The sequence below is a fragment of the Pleurodeles waltl genome, chromosome 4_1 (genome assembly GCF_031143425.1).
Source record: "Pleurodeles waltl isolate 20211129_DDA chromosome 4_1, aPleWal1.hap1.20221129, whole genome shotgun sequence".
NCBI classification, from domain to species: Eukaryota; Metazoa; Chordata; class Amphibia; order Caudata; family Salamandridae; genus Pleurodeles; species Pleurodeles waltl.
Window position 1 is genome coordinate 641,105,415 of NC_090442.1, and position 21,627 is coordinate 641,127,041.

The window sequence follows — 21,627 nt, forward strand, 5'->3', positions numbered from 1 at the left end:
TGTTTTGTATATTTTTCTATTATGAAAAGTACAATGACAAGAGTGGTAAGTAGTCTCAAAGCACTTATCCCACCGCTGCACAACCAATGTAGGAGGCTGGACTGGCTTGTAGTGAGTACCAAGGGGTACTTGCACCTTGCACCAGGCCCAGTTATCCCTTATTAGTGTATAGGGTGTCTAGCAGCTTAGGCTGAACTAGGAGACGTGTGAAGCTACTACAGTAGCACTTAGTGTCATTTGCACAATATCATAAGAAAACACAATACACAGTTATACTAAAAATAAAGGTACTTTATTTTTATGACAATATGCCAAAGTATCTTAGAGTGTACCCTCAGTGAGAGGATAGGAAATATACACAAGATATATATACACAATAGCAAAAATATGCAGTATAGTCTTAGAAAACAGTGCAAACAATGTATAGTTACAATAGGATGCAATGGGGAAACATAGGGATAGGGGCAACACAAACCATATACTCCAAAAGTGGAATGCGAACCACGAATGGACCCCAAACCTATGTGACCTTGTAGAGGGTCGCTGGGACTATTAGAAAATAGTGAGAGTTAGAAAAATAACCCTCCCCAAGACCCTGAAAAGTGAGTGCAAAGTGCACCAAAGTTCCCCTAAGGACAAAGAAGTCGTGTTAGAGGAATAATGCAGGAAAGACACAACCCAACAATGCAACAACTGTGGATTTCCAATCTAGGGTACCTGTGGAACAAGGGGACCAAGTCCAAAAGTCACAAGCAAGTCGGAGATGGGCAGATGCCCAGGAAATGCCAGCTGCGGGTGCAAAGAAGCTTCTACTGGACAGAAGAAGCTGCGGTTTCTGCAGGAACGAAAAGGGCTAGAGACTTCCCCTTTGGTGGACGGATCCCTCTCGCCGTGGAGAGTCGTGCAGAAGTGTTTTCCCGCCAAAAGAACGCCAACAAGCCTTGCTAGCTGCAAATCGTGCGGTTAGCGTTTTTGGACGCTGCTGTGGCCCTGGAGGGACCAGAAGGTCGCAAATTGGACCAGGAGAGAGAGGGGACGTCGAGCAAGACAAGGAGCCCTCTCAGCAGCAGGTAGCACCCGGAGAAGTGCCAGAAACAGGCACTACCAGGATGCGTGAAACGGTGCTCACCCGAAGTCGCACAAAGAAGTCCCACGTCGCCGGAGAACAACTTAGGAGGTCGTGCAATGCAGGTTAGAGTGCCGTGGACCCAGGCTGGACTGTGCACAAAGGATTTCCGCCGGAAGTGCACGGAGGCCGGAGTAGCTGCAAAAGTCGCGGTTCCCAGCAATGCAGTCTAGCGAGGTGAGGCAAGGACTTACCTCCACCAAACTTGGACTGAAGAGTCACTGGACTGTGGGGGCCACTTGGACAGAGTTGCTGGATTCGAGGGACCTCGCTCGTCGTGCTGAGAGGAGACCCAAGGGACCGGTAAGGCAGCTTTTTGGTGCCTGCGGTTACAGGGGGAAGATTCCGTCGACCCACGGGATATTTCTTCGGAGCTTCTGGTGCAGAGAGGAGGCAGACTACCCCCACAGCATGCACAAACAGGAAAACCGTCGAGAAGGCGGCAGGATCAGCGTTACAGAGTTGCAGTAGTCGTCTTAGCTACTTTGTTGCAATTTTGCAGGCTTCCAGCGCGGTCAGCAGTCGATTCCTTATCAGAAGGTGAAGAGAGAGAGATGCAGAGGAACTCGGCTGAGCTCTTGCATTCGTTATCTAAAGTTTCCCCAGAGACAGAGACCCTAAATAGCCAGAAAAGAGGGTTTGGCTACTTAGGAGAGAGGATAGGCTAGCAACACCTGAAGGAGCCTATCACAAGGAGTCTCTGACGTCACCTGGTGGCACTGGCCACTCAGAGCAGTCCAGTGTGCCAGCAGCACCTCTGTTTCCAAGATGGCAGAGGTCTGGAGCACACTGGAGGAGCTCTGGACACCTCCCAGGGGAGGTGCAGGTCAGGGGAGTGGTCACTCCCCTTTCCTTTGTCCAGTTTTGCGCCAGAGCAGGGCTAAGGGGTCCCCTGAACCGGTGTAGACTGGCTTATGCAGAATTGGGCACATCTGTGCCCAACAAAGCATTTCCAGAGGCTGGGGGAGGCTACTCCTCCCCTGCCTTCACACCATTTTCCAAAGGGAGAGGGTGTCACACCCTCTCTCAGAGGAAGTTCTTTGTTCTGCCATCCTGGGCCAGACCTGGCTGGACCCCAGGAGGGCAGATGTCTGTCTGAGGGGTTGGCAGCAGCAGCAGCTGCAGTGAAACCCCAGGAAGGGCAGTTTGGCAGTACCAGGGTCTGTGCTACAGACCACTGGGATCATGGGATTGTGCCAACCATGCCAGGATGGCATAGAGGGGGCAATTCCATGATCATAGACATGTTACATGGCCATATTCGGAGTTACCATTGTGAAGCTACATATAGGTAGTGACCTATATGTAGTGCACGCGTGTAATGGTGTCCCCGCACTCACAAAGTTCAGGGAATTGGCTCTGAACAATGTGGGGGCACCTTGGCTAGTGCCAGGGTGCCCTCACACTAAGTAACTTTGCACCTAACCTTTACCAGGTAAAGGTTAGACATATAGGTGACTTATAAGTTACTTAAGTGCAGTGTAAAATGGCTGTGAAATAACGTGGACGTTATTTCACTCAGGCTGCAGTGGCAGGCCTGTGTAAGAATTGTCAGAGCTCCCTATGGGTGGCAAAAGAAATGCTGCAGCCAATAGGGATCTCCTGGAACCCCAATACCCTGGGTACCTCAGTACCATATACTAGGTAATTATAAGGGTGTTCCAGTAAGCCAATGTAAATTGGAAAAATGGTCACTAGCCTGTTAGTGACAATTTGGAAAGAAATGAGAGAGCATAACCACTGAGGTTCTGATTAGCAGAGCCTCAGTGAGACAGTTAGTCACTACACAGGTAACACATTCAGGCACACTTATGAGCACTGGGGCCCTGGGTTACCAGGGTCCCAGTGACACATACAACTAAAACAACATATATACAGTGAAAAAATGGGGGTAACATGCCAGGCAAGATGGTACTTTCCTACAATCAGATCAGATGTGCTCTCAAGTAGGTTATGACAACTGGAATAAATGTTCCATACATTGATTCTGGGGTTCTACAAAGTCTCAAACTTTCAAGTATTCTGCTAATATTTCCAGACTTTGAAGGAGCTAGAATCACCTGCACTGCCACTGATTTGATAATCATTGGACGAAAAGATGTGTTTTCACTTATGAACTGGCAGCAAAGGTAGAAGGTCTGTCAGCAGCAAGTGCAGTAATGCCAGGCCAAAAGTCACAAATCCACAGAGGCAGATGGAGACTCGGACACAAGAACATCCATAGTGACCTGCATGGCTTTTCTCAGTTATAAAGGGGTGTCAAAGGGTATCTGGGAAAATGTCAATATATATGGTTTTCTTGAAGAAAAAAAACCCCTTAATTTGACTGGTGCACCCAGACAGGAGGAAAATGTGAGGCGGAGAGGACTGGTGCTTACGCCACTTATGGTGGTGCTCATGAAAGAGGCACCTTTAACTGGCTGAGGATTTGGAGGGAGTCTTAGATTTGTCCTTCAGAGAAGCTAAAGAAACATGGCCTCCAATTCTGGTGGCGTGTGGGGCATATGTATACACAAAACATGTCACAGGCAGACGTCTTGTGTGATGCTCCAAAACAGCAGAGACTGTATATGTGATGGACTGTCACTAACATCACCCTGAGGCCCGAGGCTTTTGGGGAAGAGACAATGTATACAAAAGTTCAATTATTTGAAGAAAAATAAATCACGAGGACAAAGAAAACAGAGAAAAATCCACTGGTCGAGTATCCTATTTTAGCCCTCCCCCCCCCCAAAAAAAACCCTGAACAGAAGCTGTACAAAAAACAAAAACAAAAAACACTGGCTCCTATTGTGCCTTACGTGATAAATTGCGACTCATGAGGGCACTACAGCGTCACCTCCAACCAGTGACATGTTACTGATGAAATATTTCTGGTTACAGGTTGCCACATGGAATGCAGTTCATTTATGGATTCTGCGGAAGGCACTACCCAGTAGCATTAGTGCTTCTTGGCCCAAGTTGGAGATACTAGGATACTCATGCAGGGTCCCGATTTCATTGTCCCAGGGAGTCCAAGAATTGGTGGGAAAAGCACCCCTCATATTTAGCACCAGGGAAATTACAATGCTTCCCTGTGACTACAGGGGTGCTACAACTGGCAGGCAACGAATGGCCATTTGGTATTCTTGAGATTGGCAAAAGATTCACACTCTGCAAACACTAAATAACTACCTGGTGTATAACTCTCACTCATTACATTTCAATTTAGTGCAGTAGCTATTATGTTTTGTGAACTCGGCACACTGATAAAGACAATGAAAGCTTGATGGCCAAACACCACAGTAGCTTGGGTTCTTGCAAGTGAAGCGGTGATCTGGTACCTTCTGGCTTTTATATGTACAAAAGACCAGTCACGTCATCTCTTCTCAAGTGCTGAAGGAAGGCATTCAGGGCTCACATCACTGCCTTGACTTTCAGTTTGCTGATATGAAGGGAGACTCCGTTTATGTCCAAAGACACATTTGGTGAAAGCAGAAACCTCTGAACGGATACTGTTTGGACTCCTGCAACAGCAATCCTTGTCAGACAGGAGATGTGAACCTTCCAGTCCTAGTCCAAGGTTCTCTACTACCACTGAGCAATCAGTTCTCAATAATGTGCATGAGACATTTTGGGATCAGTAAGATGAGCAAGGAACGCAGAACAGAAACACTTTATGTCTGCATAGTGGGCAAAGGTTTGGTAACTGAATCACTCATGCCATCTGGATCTGTTAGTTTGCTCCTTGTGTAGACCACGCCACTGTGCTGTGTTCCAAGGAATACCAAAGGTGTGGGATGGAAGGACTATTTGGTTGCGTTCATGGTAGGGCTCAAATTTTCTAAGTTTGCAACATCTTAGAAGTAGCCACATTACCTTCTGGCAAAAAGTTAAAATCAGGGTAAGCGTGCACCCTTAGACACCAATGGTGGATTGCTGCACAAGACATGCACTTTGTACTTGAGGCTAGACTGCTGCACCATGAATTGATTGAATTGATTTTATTGGCAGATGCCCATAAACCAGAGAAATTGCTGGTGGTTGGAGTGGTCAGGGATGTGAAACTGTGCGTCCTGTAGATCTATGGATGTAAGATAACCTCCAATATGCAAAGCCAATAGAATTTACTGCATTTTGATCGTGTAGATGTCTCGTTTAGGTTTCTTAGATCCAGAATCAGACACGATTCACCAGTTTTCTTCTATATTAGGCCAAATCTGGAAAATAAAATAGACTCCCTGGCAGTTTTTTAGCAGCATCTTGAATATTTTCTCCTGTGGTGCCAAAATATATTAGTGATGTTCCTATTTCAGTGGCATGGGCACTGGTCTTCTGTTAAACTTCAGTTAAAGTTTAATTCTGGATCATATCAGAATACCATTTGCCATCAAACTCTTCAGAAGCTGGAATGTGGAAATGAAACTGGACAAAGTCATATTCTTTAGGATGATCAGTTGCCTTGTAAGCACATTTATACTTTTGTGTGATTTGGTGGCTCGTGACCAACAGTAACAGTATGGGGTCCCTAGTGCTGGTATGACTGAGGAACCATAAATGTCAATGGAGTTGTACAAGGGACAATAACTGCATTGGTAGCCTCCTCTATCACTGTAAGACTTCACTAAGAGGAGCAAAACTGACTACTTTGTAAGAAAGACAATGAACTGGGTAGTGAAAGTCTTTTAATTAGACTTATTTGCCTTGTTGAAGTGTTTTCCAACAAAACCTGTCAACTAAAGGGCATGTCTGAAATTGTTCTTGTCCACAATTATGGCCTAATCACAGCCATCAATATGGTCACAGCACTAGCTGTTTTTCTCGCGTTTGTTTCTGCTTCATCTTTGAATGCATCAATAATAGTAATAAATGTTACTGTGTTTTATTTAAAAATAACTTTGGCCTGTGCCTTCTGGTCATTTGGAAATTAGGTCATTGTATAAACGCTTAGCGTGATAACTTAAGATAATCGTAGCACTGTCTGTCCTAGTAGAAGTGTCTGCAAACATATCCTCCCACTAGTCCACAGTATTAATTTTTCCGTATTGTTTGTTAGGTGGTAAGGGTATGCTCATTCCTCGACCCGAGTTCAGCAGGTCAAGGAATGACAATGTCTTTACATGTTTCTCTAAGCAGGTGGGCAGGCGAGTTATCAAGTTAAATATGCCTTTAGTCTAAAGTGCCCACCTTATTTATTTTTAAGGAGTTTATAGCACAGCATGTCACCATGAAATTGCTTCAGAACCCTTGACAGAGGAAAGTAGTTTGATGATAAAGTGTACTTACACAGGTTCAGTGCACCGCTGTCAGACATCCTTTGTACATGAGTTATTTTCTACGCTGTGTTCAATCAAAGGCCAATCAAAAAGATTCATTTGTAAATAGTTTCCTGAACAGCAGGTGGTTAAGTACAGATCTCATCTGGGTTAAGGTTGGTTCAGAATATAGGGACTTGCAAATCCTTACGTTTTCATTCTGTGTTTCATAATTGTAACAAAGGATTTTGATCTGAGGACTCTGGTAGGGGCCAATTTCCACAGATGTGTTTGGCCTTCACCACAGCATGCTTTACGGACAATGCACAAGACTATCAATTTAATCCTGGTGTCTACCGAGAATTAATGGAGCGTTTTAAGGACTGGTTTAATGTGTTTAGCTGTTTAGGAAGCTTTAGGCATATTCTGCCTTTGTTCAAAAGTCTTTGGATCATGGCAAAGGGTTTGCTGGTACGGTAAAAGTAAATGGTAATGCAATCACGTTTTTCCATATCAAGGGCTACCACACATTACTCTATTGTCTGCACATAGGAGAGCACACTGCAAATTCATAATCCTCCAGTACATTGGCATGAGTGGCAAAGGCAAGATTAACATGAAAGAGAATACCCAGGTTTCTTAGTTTTGGCCAAAGGGTAGTGAGTCAGGCTCAGGCTTCCATTACTAGAATTATATTCTTGGAGCCGTTCATTAACTGCAAGTTCTCCTTCATCCAGTTAAACACTTGGTCCAAGCATGCAGTAATGTTGAGTTCTCTATTCCAGTTTCAAGCGGCCAGTTTCAAAGTGCAAATAGCTTACGTTTGGAAGCATTACATGGTACTGGTTGAGAAGATGTGCAAGATATCATACGCATATGTTTAAAAGAAGGCACAAGAGGTGGGATCCTATGCAAATGTTGCTATGTATAGTGTGTGGACAATCTGAATAGTCCAATAGAGACATTATGTCTGCAGTTGGTGGAAAACTATCAGACCCATTTCAGTACAGTGGTGGGTAAGTTTGCCCAGTCTTCAAACCCTAAAAGAAGATATGCACGGTTGACTGTTTCATAAGACGCATTAAGATCATGGAAAATAAAAGCAGTCTTGTTGTCCTAGTCTAAGGTCGGTAGGAGCACTTCCTCATAATGGTCAGTTTGAATTCAGTGCCCCTTGCAGTGCGAAACCCAGCCTGGTGGTTGTGAAAGAGGTGATTTTGTTCTAGTACCTTTGGGGTGTCAAAAGGGAATTGATGATGGCAAGTTTAAAGAGACCCAGAACATTGGCCGAGAGAAGGGAAGAGAAGATAATGCTAGTTAGTGTCATCAGCTGGTTAGTGTCTACAGGCCATTTAAATTAGTTTGAAGGAAATGGTTTCAACTTTCACGATTTCTAGTTGTTTGAAAGAGGTGTCGCAGAGTATAACAAAGGAGGAGAGTTAGGTTTGTAGAAGGGCCCTGTTAGTGTGTCAGTGAAATGTTCACAGATATTGCCAATCTATATTCAAAGAACAAACGTTTATTTACGCAATGTGCTGGGTTAAAGAAAGGCACCTTTTTGGGCGGGACTGTTGCTGCTACATATTAAACAATTTGACTGATTTGGTGCCTGAATTATTAGATTGGTTAATGAAGTCTTTTTGGCTTTCTTGATGGCTCCTATGGTGATGTTTGCAGCAAGTTTCATCCATTTCAGTACCTAACATCCACCATTGTTGTTTCATGTTAGTACATTTCCATTCCACAAGAACTCATTGAACCATTTGCTAAAAGATTTGAGGTCAACCATGAGGTTTCTGGTTTTGGTCAGAGTATTAATGTCTAGGGTTGACATTATGTCGAATTAGAGGTTGTTGAACAATGGGTCAGAGGTCATCAGATGAGGGGTGGATTTTTTGGGTGGTGCTAAAGGTTAGGGCAAACACATCTCTGTTTAAATTTTTAAGAGCTAAATATGAACAAGAGAGGTGGGATTTCTGATTTGAATGGTGGCTTACAGGTTATGATGATATTGTCAAGGAGAAATCTGATGTTACCTATGCTTGCAGTGATAGGTTAGAGGTTTCAGGATTGTGTAAACATGATGTGCCAGTTTGTGAATACCTGACCTCTCAAACCTGTCTGAAGCAGCTGGACTGTATGTTGTCAAGTTAAGTCAATAGGAGGTTTGGAGTCTAGACTGTCCTATATCTGTGTGCAGTCCTGGGATCTCTCGAATCACTGGCCAATTTACACATCTGAGGATTTCCATTTCTCCAACTTTCAGATTAATATGACTAGCAGTCGTCCAGTCTGAGCTACCAGTGAGAAGGTCAGTGTGTCTCTGGTTTTGGAATCTAAGGCTGACTGAATCAACCCAAAGAAGAGGCTAAGGTAGCAACTTGAGTGGGATTGGGGTGGGGGGGGGAGGGATGCGGGCAATGGGGGAGCACTGAAGAACACAGACAAGCAGACGGTAAAGTTCAACAGAGTAAGGCAGCAAAGAGAAGATGTGTTTTTTTGATCATTTAAAAGAGGTAATCAAATGTTTTTGTCATGAATATCCTTGTTCATGAGTTTGGTCACTAATGTCGAGCGATGGACTGTGTTGAACATACATTTTAATGTAGTATCTTTCACTACATTGCAGGCTTCACAGTAACAGCGAGTAATCTTTTTAGTCCAGCTGGAAGCTAATGCTGAACCGAAAAACTAATGACCTGATCAACCTCTACTTTTCCAACCCAAAGGTTGGACAGCAAAAATATGTAGAGCAAATGAACTGACAAAAGATATAAGCTGCAAACCAGCTAGTTCAAACCAGCACCTTCTCTATATGGAGAGTGGCATGAGGAACAATTCACAATCTGTGGCTATAAGGGATATCAATCACTACTGAAGGCACTGAAGGCATGCTTTTTAATAAGGCTCTGTTTGAGGTTTTCTTAGCAATTCGTCTATTACCCCTTGGACTGACTTGCTTAACAGGCTGCTGGCCACCACTCTAATCACTTACTAGAACCACTTAAGGCTCAACTAGAAGTGAATTTACGGACTTTAACATGTAGTGCTTGCCAACAACTACATCCAATGTCTGCGCCGCCTTCTTTCTGTCTTTGCCATTCCCCAGGCTTTTAGATTTGTTTGTTAGAGAGGCTAGATCACCCAAAGAACCCTTATCATTTGTTCTCCGTCTGCCTGCATCCATCTGTTCATCCTGGGGTGAAGCCAGCTTATCCCCCCCCCCCCCTTTCCAGCTGTAAACTGAGCCTGTTCCTATGATGCTTCCAGCTGCTTGCACCTTGCTCTGTGACGCTGCTCCTTCCTTGCAGCCTCTCCAACTGCATCTGCCTGTGCTGGCTCTTAATGCTGCCAGCACTGGCCCCGCATCATGGTAGTATAGGCTGTGCGACCCTCAGCTCCTGGAGCACGCCGGCTGCTGCGAACCACTACAGCTTACTCTGTGCCATCATCGGGCCCCCTACGGGAGTAAAATACATCGCCTTGGTCGGTGGTCTTTTTTAAAGTGAAACTGGACTCTAAAGATAATGAAAGGGTCCAAGAAGCAAGTGAAGGTGAAGAGAATCTCGGTCAGGATAAAAGTAGGAGCATGTCAGAGTGTGGACGAAAGGGAGGAGATGGGATAACCATGGAAGCTACCCCAGGAACCTTTCTGGAACATCCAGCAGTACTGGTACAAAATCTATTTTCTGCTTGGGTAATGGAAGATACAATATTAGCTGAAGGGGCCACCAAAACCCTGAAGGGAACAAAAAAGAGGAGGGCTACCTCACCCCAGAATGAAGATTGCTGGCTGTAGTAGGTTCAAAGGCCGGGAAACAGTGCAGAAAATGTTTGGTCAATCAACACAAGAGATCGAAGATCACTTTTTGATCTCTCAGTCAAATCAGCGGTAGATTCAAGTGCCTTGCTCAAGCCTAGAGGAGGAGATTGTGGGTTTAGCTTAGTGCATGTAAGAACTAGAGAACAGAGTACAGGATCTCAGCTCAACAGTGCTTGGAAATATGCAGGACATAGCCTGACAAACCAAAAGAAAGAATTGACAGATAAGCTTGAGACAATAGAAAACAACTCTAGATGAAATATCAAAATCTTGGGAGTGAATGATGGCCTGGAAGGGGCCGATATTAAGCTCTTTATAATAAGCCTGTTAACAAAAGCATTTCCCAGGAAATCTCCTCTGTTGACTTTGGAGCTGAAATCCAGGGGGTACACAGGGCCCATTCAAGTCGAATAGAGGGCAGAAGAAACCCCAGAAAATAGTGGTGAATTTCCTGTTGTACTCAGTAAATGAAAAAATTCTGAGTTTGGCTCTGAAAGAAAAATCAATACAGGCCATGGGGATCACAGTTAAGCTAAGATCAGATATCTCCTGAGCTGCAGAAGACAATAGGAATTGGGGAAGCCTATGGAAGAGTTCAGAAAACTGCATGCAAGTGTTCAACTAAGATTCCACGCAATTCTGGAAGTTATGTGGGAGGACAAGATGCGTACGTTTTTAAACCCAGAGGAGGTAGACAAGTTTATTATACAAGCTAAGATTGGGGGCGGACAACAACAATGCAATTAGGTTGGACATAAATAAGTGCATAACTATGTTGTTCCAGGAGGGATGAGCTCAAATAGGCATAAGGAAATGTCAAGAGATAGGTATGTGAGGGTTCCCACAGGGACGTGCATACAAGGTGGGGAGGAGCATCGGGAGGGGGGGAGAAAACAAATATACATCCTCAAATCACGGTGCTAGGATCACAAAGAAATTCTGCTTAAACCAATCCAAAAAAAAGTATAGCTGAGGCCGACAATCAGAAAAGTCGACAGACCCTCACAATTCTATACTGGAATGTGAATGGACTGAAAGTGACAAAAAGACAACACCTAGTTCTTACAATATTTTAAATAGAACATTTCACAAATCAGCATGTTGTGGAAACCCACCTATTGGGACAAGAGTGTAAAAATCTATTTTTAAAACAACGATGGGTAGAAATGAAAATGTCACTTACCCAGTGTACATCTGTTCGTGGCATCGGTCGCTGTAGATTCGCATGTTTTGCAATAGCTCGCCATCTGGTGTTGGGCCGGAGTGTTACAAGTTGTTTTTCTTCGAAGAAGTCTTTCGAGTCACGGGACCGAGTGACTCCTCCTTTTGTCTCCATTGCGCATGGGCGTCGACTCCATCTTCGATTGTTTTTCCCCGCAGAGGGTGAGGTAGGAGTTGAATTGTAGTAATAGTGCCCATGCAATGGAGTGACTAAGTATGTACCTATTTAAGGTTGAGATGATACATATACAAATAGTTGAAGGTAACTTCCAAACTGCTACAGGCTCCTGCAAATCTACAGCGACCGATGCCACGAACAGATGTACACTGGGTAAGTGACATTTTCAGTTCGATGGCATCTGTCGCTGTAGATACGCATGTTTTGCATAGACTAGTAAGCAGTTATCTCCCCAAAAGCGGTGGCTCAGCCTGTAGGAGTGGAAGTAGTTTGAAATAATGTTCTTAATACGGCTTGACCTACTGTGGCTTGTTGTGCGGATAACACATCTACACAGTAGTGCTTGGTGAATGTGTGAGGCGTAGACCATGTGGCTGCCTTACATATTTCTTGCATTGGGATGTTTCCTAGAAAGGCCATGGTAGCACCCTTCTTTCTGGTTGAGTGTGCCCTTGGTGTAATGGGCAGCTGTCGTTTAGCTTTAAGGTAGCAGATTTGGATGCATTTAACTATCCATCTGGCTATATCTTGTTTTGATATTGGGTTTCCTGCATGAGGTTTTTGAAATGCAATAAATAGTTGTTTAGTCTTTCTGATGTTCTTTGTTCTGTCAATGTAATACATTAATGCTCTTTTGACATCTAATGTATGTAGTGCCCTTTCAGCTACGGTATCTGGCTGTGGAAAGAACACTGGAAGTTCCACTGTTTGATTTAGATGGAACGGTGAAATAACCTTTGGCAAAAATTTAGGATTAGTCCTTAGGACGACCTTATTCTTGTGTAGTTGTATAAAAGGTTCTTGTATTGTAAACGCCTGAATCTCGCTTACTCTTCTTAGGGAAGTAATGGCGATGAGAAATGCAACCTTCCAGGTTAGGAACTGTATTTCGCAGGAGTGCATGGGTTCAAAAGGTGGACCCATAAGTCTAGTTAGGACAACATTTAGGTTCCATGAAGGAACAGGTGGTGTTCTTGGTGGTATAATTCTCCTAAGGCCCTCCATGAATGCTTTAATGACTGGTATCTTATATAGGGAAGTTGAATAGGTAGTCTGCAGGTATGCAGATATTGCTGCAAGGTGTATTTTAATGGAAGAGAAAGCCAGGTTAGATTTTTGTAAGTGAAGCAAGTAGCCCACTACATGTTCTGGAGTTGTGTGTAAAGGTTGTATTTGATTAATATGGCAGTAGCAAACAAACCTCTTCCATTTACTTGCATAGCAGTGCCTGGTGGATGGCCTTCTGGCTTGCTTTATGACTTCCATACATTCTTGGGTAAGTTGTAAGTGCCCGAATTCTAGGATCTCAGGAGCCAGATTGCTAGATTCAGCGATGCTGGATCTGGGTGTCTGATCTTTTGGTTGTGTTGTGTCAACAGATCTGGCCTGTTGGGCAATTTGATGTAGGGTACTACTGATAGGTCTAGCAGCGTTGTGTACCAGGGTTGCCTTGCCCAAGTTGGTGCTATTAATATGAGTTTGAGTTTGTTTTGACTGAGTTTGTTTACCAGGTAAGGAAGGAGAGGGAGAGGAGGAAAAGCGTAAGCAAATATCCCTGACCAGTTCATCCATAGGGCATTGCCTTGGGACTGTTTGTGTGGGTATCTGGATGCGAAGTTTTGGCATTTTGCGTTCTCCTTTGTCGCAAACAAGTCTATTTGAGGTGTTCCCCAGAGTTTGAAATAGGTGTTCAGAATTTGGGGGTGAATTTCCCATTCGTGGACCTGTTGGTGATCTCGAGAGAGGTTGTCTGCGAGTTGATTTTGGATCCCTGGTATAAATTGTGCTATTAGGCGAATTTGGTTGTGAATTGCCCAACGCCAAATTTTTTGTGCTAGCAGGCTTAACTGCGTGGAGTGTGTCCCCCCTTGCTTGTTTAGATAATACATTGTTGTCATGTTGTCTGTCTTGACGAGAATGTATTTGTGAACTATTATTGGTTGGAAAGCTTTTAGTGCTTGAAAAACTGCTAGAAGTTCTAGGTGATTTATATGCAGTTTTGTTTGATATACGTTCCATTGTCCTTGTATGCTGTGTTGATCGAGGTGTGCTCCCCACCCTGTCATGGAAGCATCTGTTGTTATTATGTATTGTGGCACTGGGTCTTGGAAAGGCCGCCCTTTGTTTAAATTTATGTTGTTCCACCACAGAAACGAGAGGTAAGTTTGGCGGTCTATTAACACCAGATCTAGAAGATGACCCTGTGCTTGAGACCACTGTGATGCTAGGCACTGTTGTAAGGGCATCATGTGCAGTCTTGCGTTTGGGACAATGGCTATGCATGAAGACATCATGCCTAGGAGTTGTAATATCATCTTTGCTTGTATCTTTTGTGTTGGATACATGCGTTGTATGATGGTGTTGAAATTTTGAATTCTTTGGGGACTTGGAGTGGCTACTCCTTTTGTTGTGTCTATTATGGCTCCTAGGTATTGTTGTACCTTGCACGGCAGAATGTTGGATTTCGTGAAGTTGACGGTGAACCCTAGTTTGAAGAGGGTTTGTATGATCTGATTTGTGTGATTTGAGCACTCTATTAACGAATGGGCCTTGATTAGCCAGTCGTCTAGATATGGGAACACATGTATTTGCTGCCTTCTGATGTGTGCAGCGACTACCGCTAGACATTTGGTAAAGACTCTTGGTGCGGTTGTTAATCCGAAAGGCAGTACCTTGAATTGGTAATGTATTCCTTTGAATACAAACCTTAGGTATTTCCTGTGCGATGGGTGTATTGGTATATGGAAATACGCGTCCTTGAGGTCTAAAGTTGACATGTAGTCGTGTAGTTTTAGCAATGGTAATACTTCTTGTAGTGTGACCATGTGAAAGTGGTCTGATTTGATGAATGTGTTCACTATTCTGAGGTCTAGGATTGGTCTCAGCGTTTTGTCCTTCTTTGGTATCAGAAAGTACAGTGAGTAAACTGCTGTGTTTATTTGTGTGTTTGGCACTAATTCGATTGCATTCTTTTGCAATAGTGCCTGCACTTCTATCTCCAGGAGATTGGAATGATGTTTTGTCAAATTTTGTGCTTTTGGTGGTATGTTTGGAGGGAATTGTAGAAATTCTATGCAATAACCATGTTGGATAATTGCTAGAACCCAAGTGTCTGTAGTGATTTCCTCCCATGCTTTGTAATAATGACTTATTCTTCCCCCCACTGGTGTTGTGTGGAGGGGGTGAGTGACATGTGAGTCACTGCTTAGTAGTAGGGGTTTTGGGGCTTTGAAATTTTCCTCTATTCCTAGGGAATTGCCCTCCTCTATATTGTCCCCGAAAACCTCCTCTGTACTGTCCCTGGTAACTGGACGGTGTTGCCTGTGAGGCGCTGGCTTGTGTGCTCTGACCCCGAAACCCCCCTCTAAAGGGTGTTTTACGGAATGTGCTGTAATTCCCTCTGCTCTGCGGGGAGTAGAGTGCGCCCATGGCTTTAGCAGTGTCCGTGTCTTTTTTGAGTTTCTCAATCGCTGTGTCCACTTCTGGACCGAACAGTTCTTTTTCGTTAAAAGGCATATTGAGAACTGCTTGCTGAATCTCTGGTTTAAATCCAGACGTTCGGAGCCATGCATGCCTTCTGATAGTTACAGATGTATTAATTGTCCGTGCAGCTGTATCTGCAGCGTCCATGGAGGAGCGGATTTGGTTGTTGGAAATGGTCTGTCCCTCCTCAACCACTTGTTTTGCCCTATTTTGTAGGTCCTTGGGCAGATGGTCAATGAGATGTTGCATCTCATCCCAATGGGCTCTGTCATAGCGCGCAAGTAGTGCCTGGGAGTTAGCGATGCGCCACTGGTTTGCAGCTTGTGCTGCGACTCTTTTACCAGCTGCATCGAACTTGCGGCTTTCTTTATCTGGGGGTGGTGCATCTCCAGATGTGTGGGAGTTGGCCCTTTTCCTAGCTGCTCCTACAACGACAGAGTCTGGTGGCAGCTGTGTAGTGATGAAAGCCGGGTCTGTAGGAGGCGCCTTATACTTCTTTTCCACTCTTGGTGTGATTGCCCTACTTTTGACCGGCTCCTTAAAGATTTCTTTTGCGTGCCGGAGCATACCAGGGAGCATAGGCAGGCTTTGGTAGGAGCTGTGGGTGGAGGAGAGTGTGTTGAATAAAAAGTCATCCTCGACCTGTTCTGAGTGGAGGCTTACATTGTGAAATTGTGCTGCTCTAGCCACCACTTGAGAATACGCAGTGCTGTCCTCTGGTGGAGATGGCTTCGTAGGGTATGCCTCCGGACTGTTATCTGACACTGGGGCGTCGTATAAGTCCCATGCGTCTTGATCTTGGTCACCCTGGCTCATGGTGGTGTGAGCTGGGGAATGTGATGGAGTTTGTGCTGGTGAGACGTTAATCACAGGTGGAGGAGAGGGTGGTGGGGTAACTTTTTTCACCACTTTTGTTTGTGGTGTTTGTTCAGTTTGGAACTCCAATCTTCTCTTTCTTCTAATAGGGGGAAGGGTGCTTATTTTTCCTGTCCCCTGCTGTATGAAAATACGCTTTTGCGTATGGTCTACATTCGTTGAGTGTAGTTCCTCCTCAAACCTATGCTTTTGCATTTGGGAGGTTAGCGAGGGCTCTTCTGTATAAGAGCCTGAAACTGGGTCGGTTGCAGTTTGTTTTGGCACCGAAACCCTGTCTGCATCTTTTTTCGGCTCCGAGGTGACTTTTTTCTTTTTCGGGGCCGAAACCTCTCGGCGTCGATCTTCTTCGGTGCCGCTGTCTCGGCGTCGAGCCGTGTCTACACCGGTATCTCGGTGTCGATGCTTGTCTCCAGCACTTTCTCGGTCCCGAGAAGGCTGCGTGCCGGTGTCTCGACCGGAGTCGGACGATCTCGGCTCTGTTTGGGCCTTTTTCGGTGCCGACGGTCGGTCACCGAATTTATGGGTCGAGCCATGGCCTGGTGGCAGTGGCCTCCCCTGGGCCTTGTAAATCTTCTTCTGAGTGGTTTTCGACGTCCTACTCACGGTTTGTGTATCGTCGAATCCTTCGGAGTCTGATTCTTGGATCGAAAAGGTTCCCTCCTCTTCTTGTTCCTCGAACTCCCGGTGGGCTGTCGGCGCGGACGCCATCTGAAGTCTTCTGGCTCGACGGTCTCGGAGAGTTTTTCGGGACCGGAACACACGACAGGCCTCGCAGGTGTCTTCGCTGTGCTCAGGTGACAGGCACAGGTTGCAGACCAAGTGTTGGTCTGTATAGGGGTATTTATTGTGGCATTTGGGACAGAAACGGAACGGGGTCCGTTCCATCACGTTCTTCTGCACGCGGTCGGGCCGACCAGGCCCCGACGGGGGATCGAAAAAATTACCCCAAAGGGCACCGGAGCTCTTCGATCTTAGACGCGGTGTTGAATCTAACTACGCCGACCCCGAACGCAACAATACCGACGAAAATCTTCCGAAATTAGCTATCTTTCCGTTCCGAAACTCGGAGCGACAGGAACACGTCCGAACCCGATGGCGGAAAAAAAACAATCGAAGATGGAGTCGACGCCCATGCGCAATGGAGACAAAAGGAGGAGTCACTCGGTCCCGTGACTCGAAAGACTTCTTCGAAGAAAAACAACTTGTAACACTCCGGCCCAACACCAGATGGCGAGCTATTGCAAAACATGCGTATCTACAGCGACAGATGCCATCGAACACATGGTTGCTATTGATCAGCAACACTGTACCTAAAGTATAGCCATTTTATTTACGACAAACTCAGGTGCAGAAATATTGAGATATAGAGCGGATTAGGGCGGATGTTTGATAACTGCCGAAATAATGGCAAGAATACGGATGATGTCTCCTAGCTGACTCAGCTCTTTTCTACGTTGGTGGAATTCTAGGCTCCTATTACTCTAGGTGGAAATTTTAATATTTTATTGGATAATCACCAAGATAGATCCTTGATTCGTACCCAAATTAGTGAACCAAGAATGAGGGCCTACTTACTCTCCATGAAAATGTAAACATTTCCAATGTGTGACGCAGGATAAAGTGGAGCTGCAGGGGTTATACCTTTCATAGTAGGAAAAATTGCCACTGCTTGAGGTTGGACTGCTTTCTTATTGATAGTAAAGAGGCAGAGAAAGTTCTGGTGATAGAACATCTTCCTATCCACTTGTCACATCATGCAGCCTTACTTTTAAATCTTAAGTTGATAGGTTGCAGCCAGTCCAAGAGATTGGTAATAAAGGAGAATATTCCTCCAGCTTGGGATATTCCAAGAAGTAGGGAGCGGAACAGAGGAGTTCTTTAGCTGGAATATGGCATCAGCCTCAATTCACATAGTATGGGATGCATATAAAGCCTGGCTAAGGGGAACCCTTAAGAATCTTTTAGTAGCATGCAAAGGAGAAGATGCAGTTCTCAAAGCTGGAGGAGGAGATTGCAAGATTTGAAGCAAGCTGAAAACAAATTCAATAAAAATGGATACGAGAAAGAGAATAGAGGAAACACTGGACGGCCTGCAATTAAAGCTTAAGTTGAAAATAGAGGAGAAGGTGTTACAACAATTGGATGCCAAAATTGTCAGGGAGCATGTGCATCGTGACAGCAGTGGAAGGTTGCTAGCCGGGAAAGCTAGGCTGAAAAGAATCAGAATTACATTAGGAAGGTCATGGCTGAAGGGACAAACTTAATTGGTGAGGGAATAGTAAAATGGAGGCAGCTTTCATTCATTTTTTTCAGGATTTATACTCAAACTTGGGGAAGACCTAAATAGTTGGTTGACAGATTAACATCTCCCCAGGCTCACTCAAAAACAGCAGCAGTATTTGAGTCAAGAAATAACAGGAAGCAACACTTTGACAGCGGTTAGAAAGCTAAAAAGAGAGAAATCTGCAGGGCCCTATCGGATCTCTGACGAGTTCTACATCTCAATACCGGAGAGGGTGATCCCCGCCTGGATTAAGCTATTTAACTCCATACTACTAGACGTTTTACCTATACCAGAGTCCGGGAATGAGGCTGTAATTTCACTGATCCTGAAACACGTTAAGGACCCATGCCATAAATGTCGGAAGTACAACATTTTGGCGAGGTATCATGCTATGAGGTTAATGAGGAAAAAACAGATTATCACATGGAAACAGAGTTGTAAGGACCTACAGAGTTGAGGAAATCAGGTACCTGGGATTAAACAAACGATCAAGAGAAAAGAGTCATTCTAAAACATTTCAAAATATACTCTCATGTAAACCTGTATTAGCCCAATAATGAAAAGCCACAAATAAGCTCACTTTCGGTAACAGCGAAGTAAATTTGCACCATGTATGTTATATTGGGAACTTGCCTTGTCTACTTGGTAGCCATCATCTCTGGTTTCCACAGCAATGCTTTCTTTGCGTGCTATCTTTGCAGCATTAACTGCAGGTTTGCCGATATTCGGATGTGATGTATTACTGGAACTTGGTCCTTGAACAGTACCCACTTTAGCAGTTGGTCCAGATTGGGTCGGTACATTTGACAACTTCATGGTGTTGCTCATATGTGATGCATTAGGAAGAATCTGTTTTGCAAAAATATATGGGGGGGGGGTCACTTTTTAATTACAATGAATACTGGTCTGTGCCAGTGTAAATAAAGGAAACAGTGTACAAAATAGGTTTATTTTACTTTCATCGCATGTGTCATATGTTTTAACATTTCTGGATTTAAAAGCAGTGGTTTAAAAGAGGCTGGAAAAAAAATGATTACTTGCATATGCAACATTTTCATGCAATAATATCCAAATCCATAGATCCAGACATCCCATTCAGTAGCTGGCACTAGCTCTCCCAAGTTTGTGCACCAACACCCTGACCTGGGATTATCACAGAAGAGTACAATTTTTTTTTTTTTTTTCACCAATTAAGACCTTGGTTTCTAGTTACAGGAGGTGGAGGATGACACAAAAAGCCATATTGGGGTTCCACCTGGTGCCTACTTGAACACTTCCCCATCAGTTCCCAGAGACTGCCAGATTTATTTAATCATTTCAACAACGGTTTTAAATATCATATAAAAAGTTAAGAAATGATTCAACAATACTTTCCTTCTGTCCAGGCACCAAAGATGAAATAGGATGCTTGCTGTGAACTGATATGGACATACTGCTAGAACTTGGTCCTTGTACTGTTCCCATATTTCCCACCGGTGGTGCTGGTGGAGGCGGAGGGACGTGTGACATACTCATGTTATTGCTTACATGTAGAGGAGGATTATTAACCTATTGATAATTTTAAAAAGATACATTAATGATTCATTTTACTTATATTTTCAATGCAAATTCCAAAGCATAAGCTTTATAATTTTAGTTAGGTAGCAACACATTTTCCTATGAAAAGGACTATTTCTTTTAATTAAATTACTGTGCATTCAATATTTTTGTACACACATTAATACTATAGATTGAAAACGCAAACGGTTGGGCAGAGCACAAGTAGCTAAAGTTAATAAGACTATAGCTATGTAAGAAAAGGTTAGTCAACAAGTGATGGACAAACTGTATAAAAGGGCAGCTGTATGTAAATAATAGGATTGGGATGCACATTTAATACTGGCGGAGTCCCTCTACATCAATTAAAAACAAAACACTGCATCACAGGTGCAGGTTATTTTCTTCAGGTACATAAACATTTGCATGAAAATGGCTCCCTGTTGCAGTTACCCCCCACTTTTTGCCTGATATTGATGCTGACTTGACTAAGAAGTGTGCTGGGACCCTGCTAACCAGGCCCCAGCACCAGTGTTCTTTCACTAAAAATGTACCATTGTTTCCACAATTGGCACACAGATAAGTCCCTTGTAAAAGGTACCAGTGGTACCAAGGGCCCTGTGACCAGGGAAGGTCCCTAACGGCTGCAGCATGTGTTGAGCCACCCTAAGGGACTACTCACCTAACACATGCACACTGCCATTGCAGATTGTGTATGTTGATGGGGAGAAAAAGGCAAAGTCGACATGGCATCCCCCTCAGGATGCCATGCACACAAAATACTGCCTGTGGCATAGGTAAGTCACCCCTCTAGCAAGCCTTACAGCCCTAAGGCAGGGTGCACTATACCACAGATGAGGGCATAGCTGCATAAGCAATATGCACCTACATTGTCTAAGTCTATTTTTAGACATTGTAAATACAGTGTGGCCATATTACGTATATGGTCTGGGAGTTTGTCAAAACAAGCTCCACAGCTCCATAATGGCTACACTGAATACTGGGATGTTTGGTATCAAACTTCTCAGAATAATAAACCCACACTGATGCAAGTGCTGGATTTATAAAAAAAATGTCCACAGTAATGTCCTTGTATTTTACCCAATCCTTCAGTGCAGGACTGACTGACTGTGCCAGCCTGCCACTGAGACGAGTTTCTGACCCCCAGGGTGAGAGTCTTTGTGCTTTCTGAGGCCAGAAACAAAACCTGCACTGGGTGGAGGTGCTTAACCCCTCCCTCTGCAGGAACTGTAACACCTAGGAGTGAGCCTCAAAGGCTCAGGCTTTGTGTTACAATGCCCCAGGGCACTCCAGCTAGTGGAGATGCCCACCCCCCGGACACCCCTCCACTTTTGGCGGTAAGTCCAGAAGAGAGAATGAGAAAAACAAGGAGGAGTCACACACCAGTCAGGACAGCCCCTAAGGTGTCCTGAGCTGAGATGACCTCTACCTTAAGAAATCTTCCATCTTGGGGTTGGAGGATTTCCCCAATAGGAATAGGGATGTGCCCCCCTCCCATCAGGGAGGAGGCACAAAGAGGGTGTAGACACCCTCAAGGACAGCAGCCACTGGCTACTGCCCACAAGACCTAAACACCCCCCTAAATTTAGTATTTAGGGGCAACCCTGAACCCAGGAAATCAGACTCCTGCAACCTGAAGAAAGAAGGACTGCTGACCTGAAAGACCCGCAGATGATGACGGAGACACCAACTGACTTGGCCCCAGCCCTACCGGCCTGTCTCCAGACTCAAAGAACCTGTACAGCGACGCGTCCAGCAGGACCAGCGACCTCTGAGGATTCAGAGGACTGCCCTGCACCTAAAGGACCAAGAAGCTCCAGAGAACAGCGGCACTGTTCAGAAACT

General features: G+C 44.5%; 1 protein-coding gene across 2 annotated transcripts in view; it reads right to left on the minus strand.

Moving 5' to 3' along the window:
- SCAF11 (SR-related CTD associated factor 11) overlaps nucleotides 1-21,627 on the minus strand; it is an 828,633-nt gene that overhangs the window by 48,570 nt on the left and 758,436 nt on the right. For both annotated transcript variants that reach the window (XM_069229083.1, XM_069229082.1), the window contains 2 exons: nucleotides 19,600-19,772; nucleotides 18,859-19,074 (listed from right to left, as the gene is read on the minus strand). In XM_069229083.1, the coding sequence (XP_069085184.1) occupies nucleotides 18,859-19,074; nucleotides 19,600-19,772 (389 nt within the window). The remainder of the gene's footprint in view (nucleotides 1-18,858; nucleotides 19,075-19,599; nucleotides 19,773-21,627) is intronic.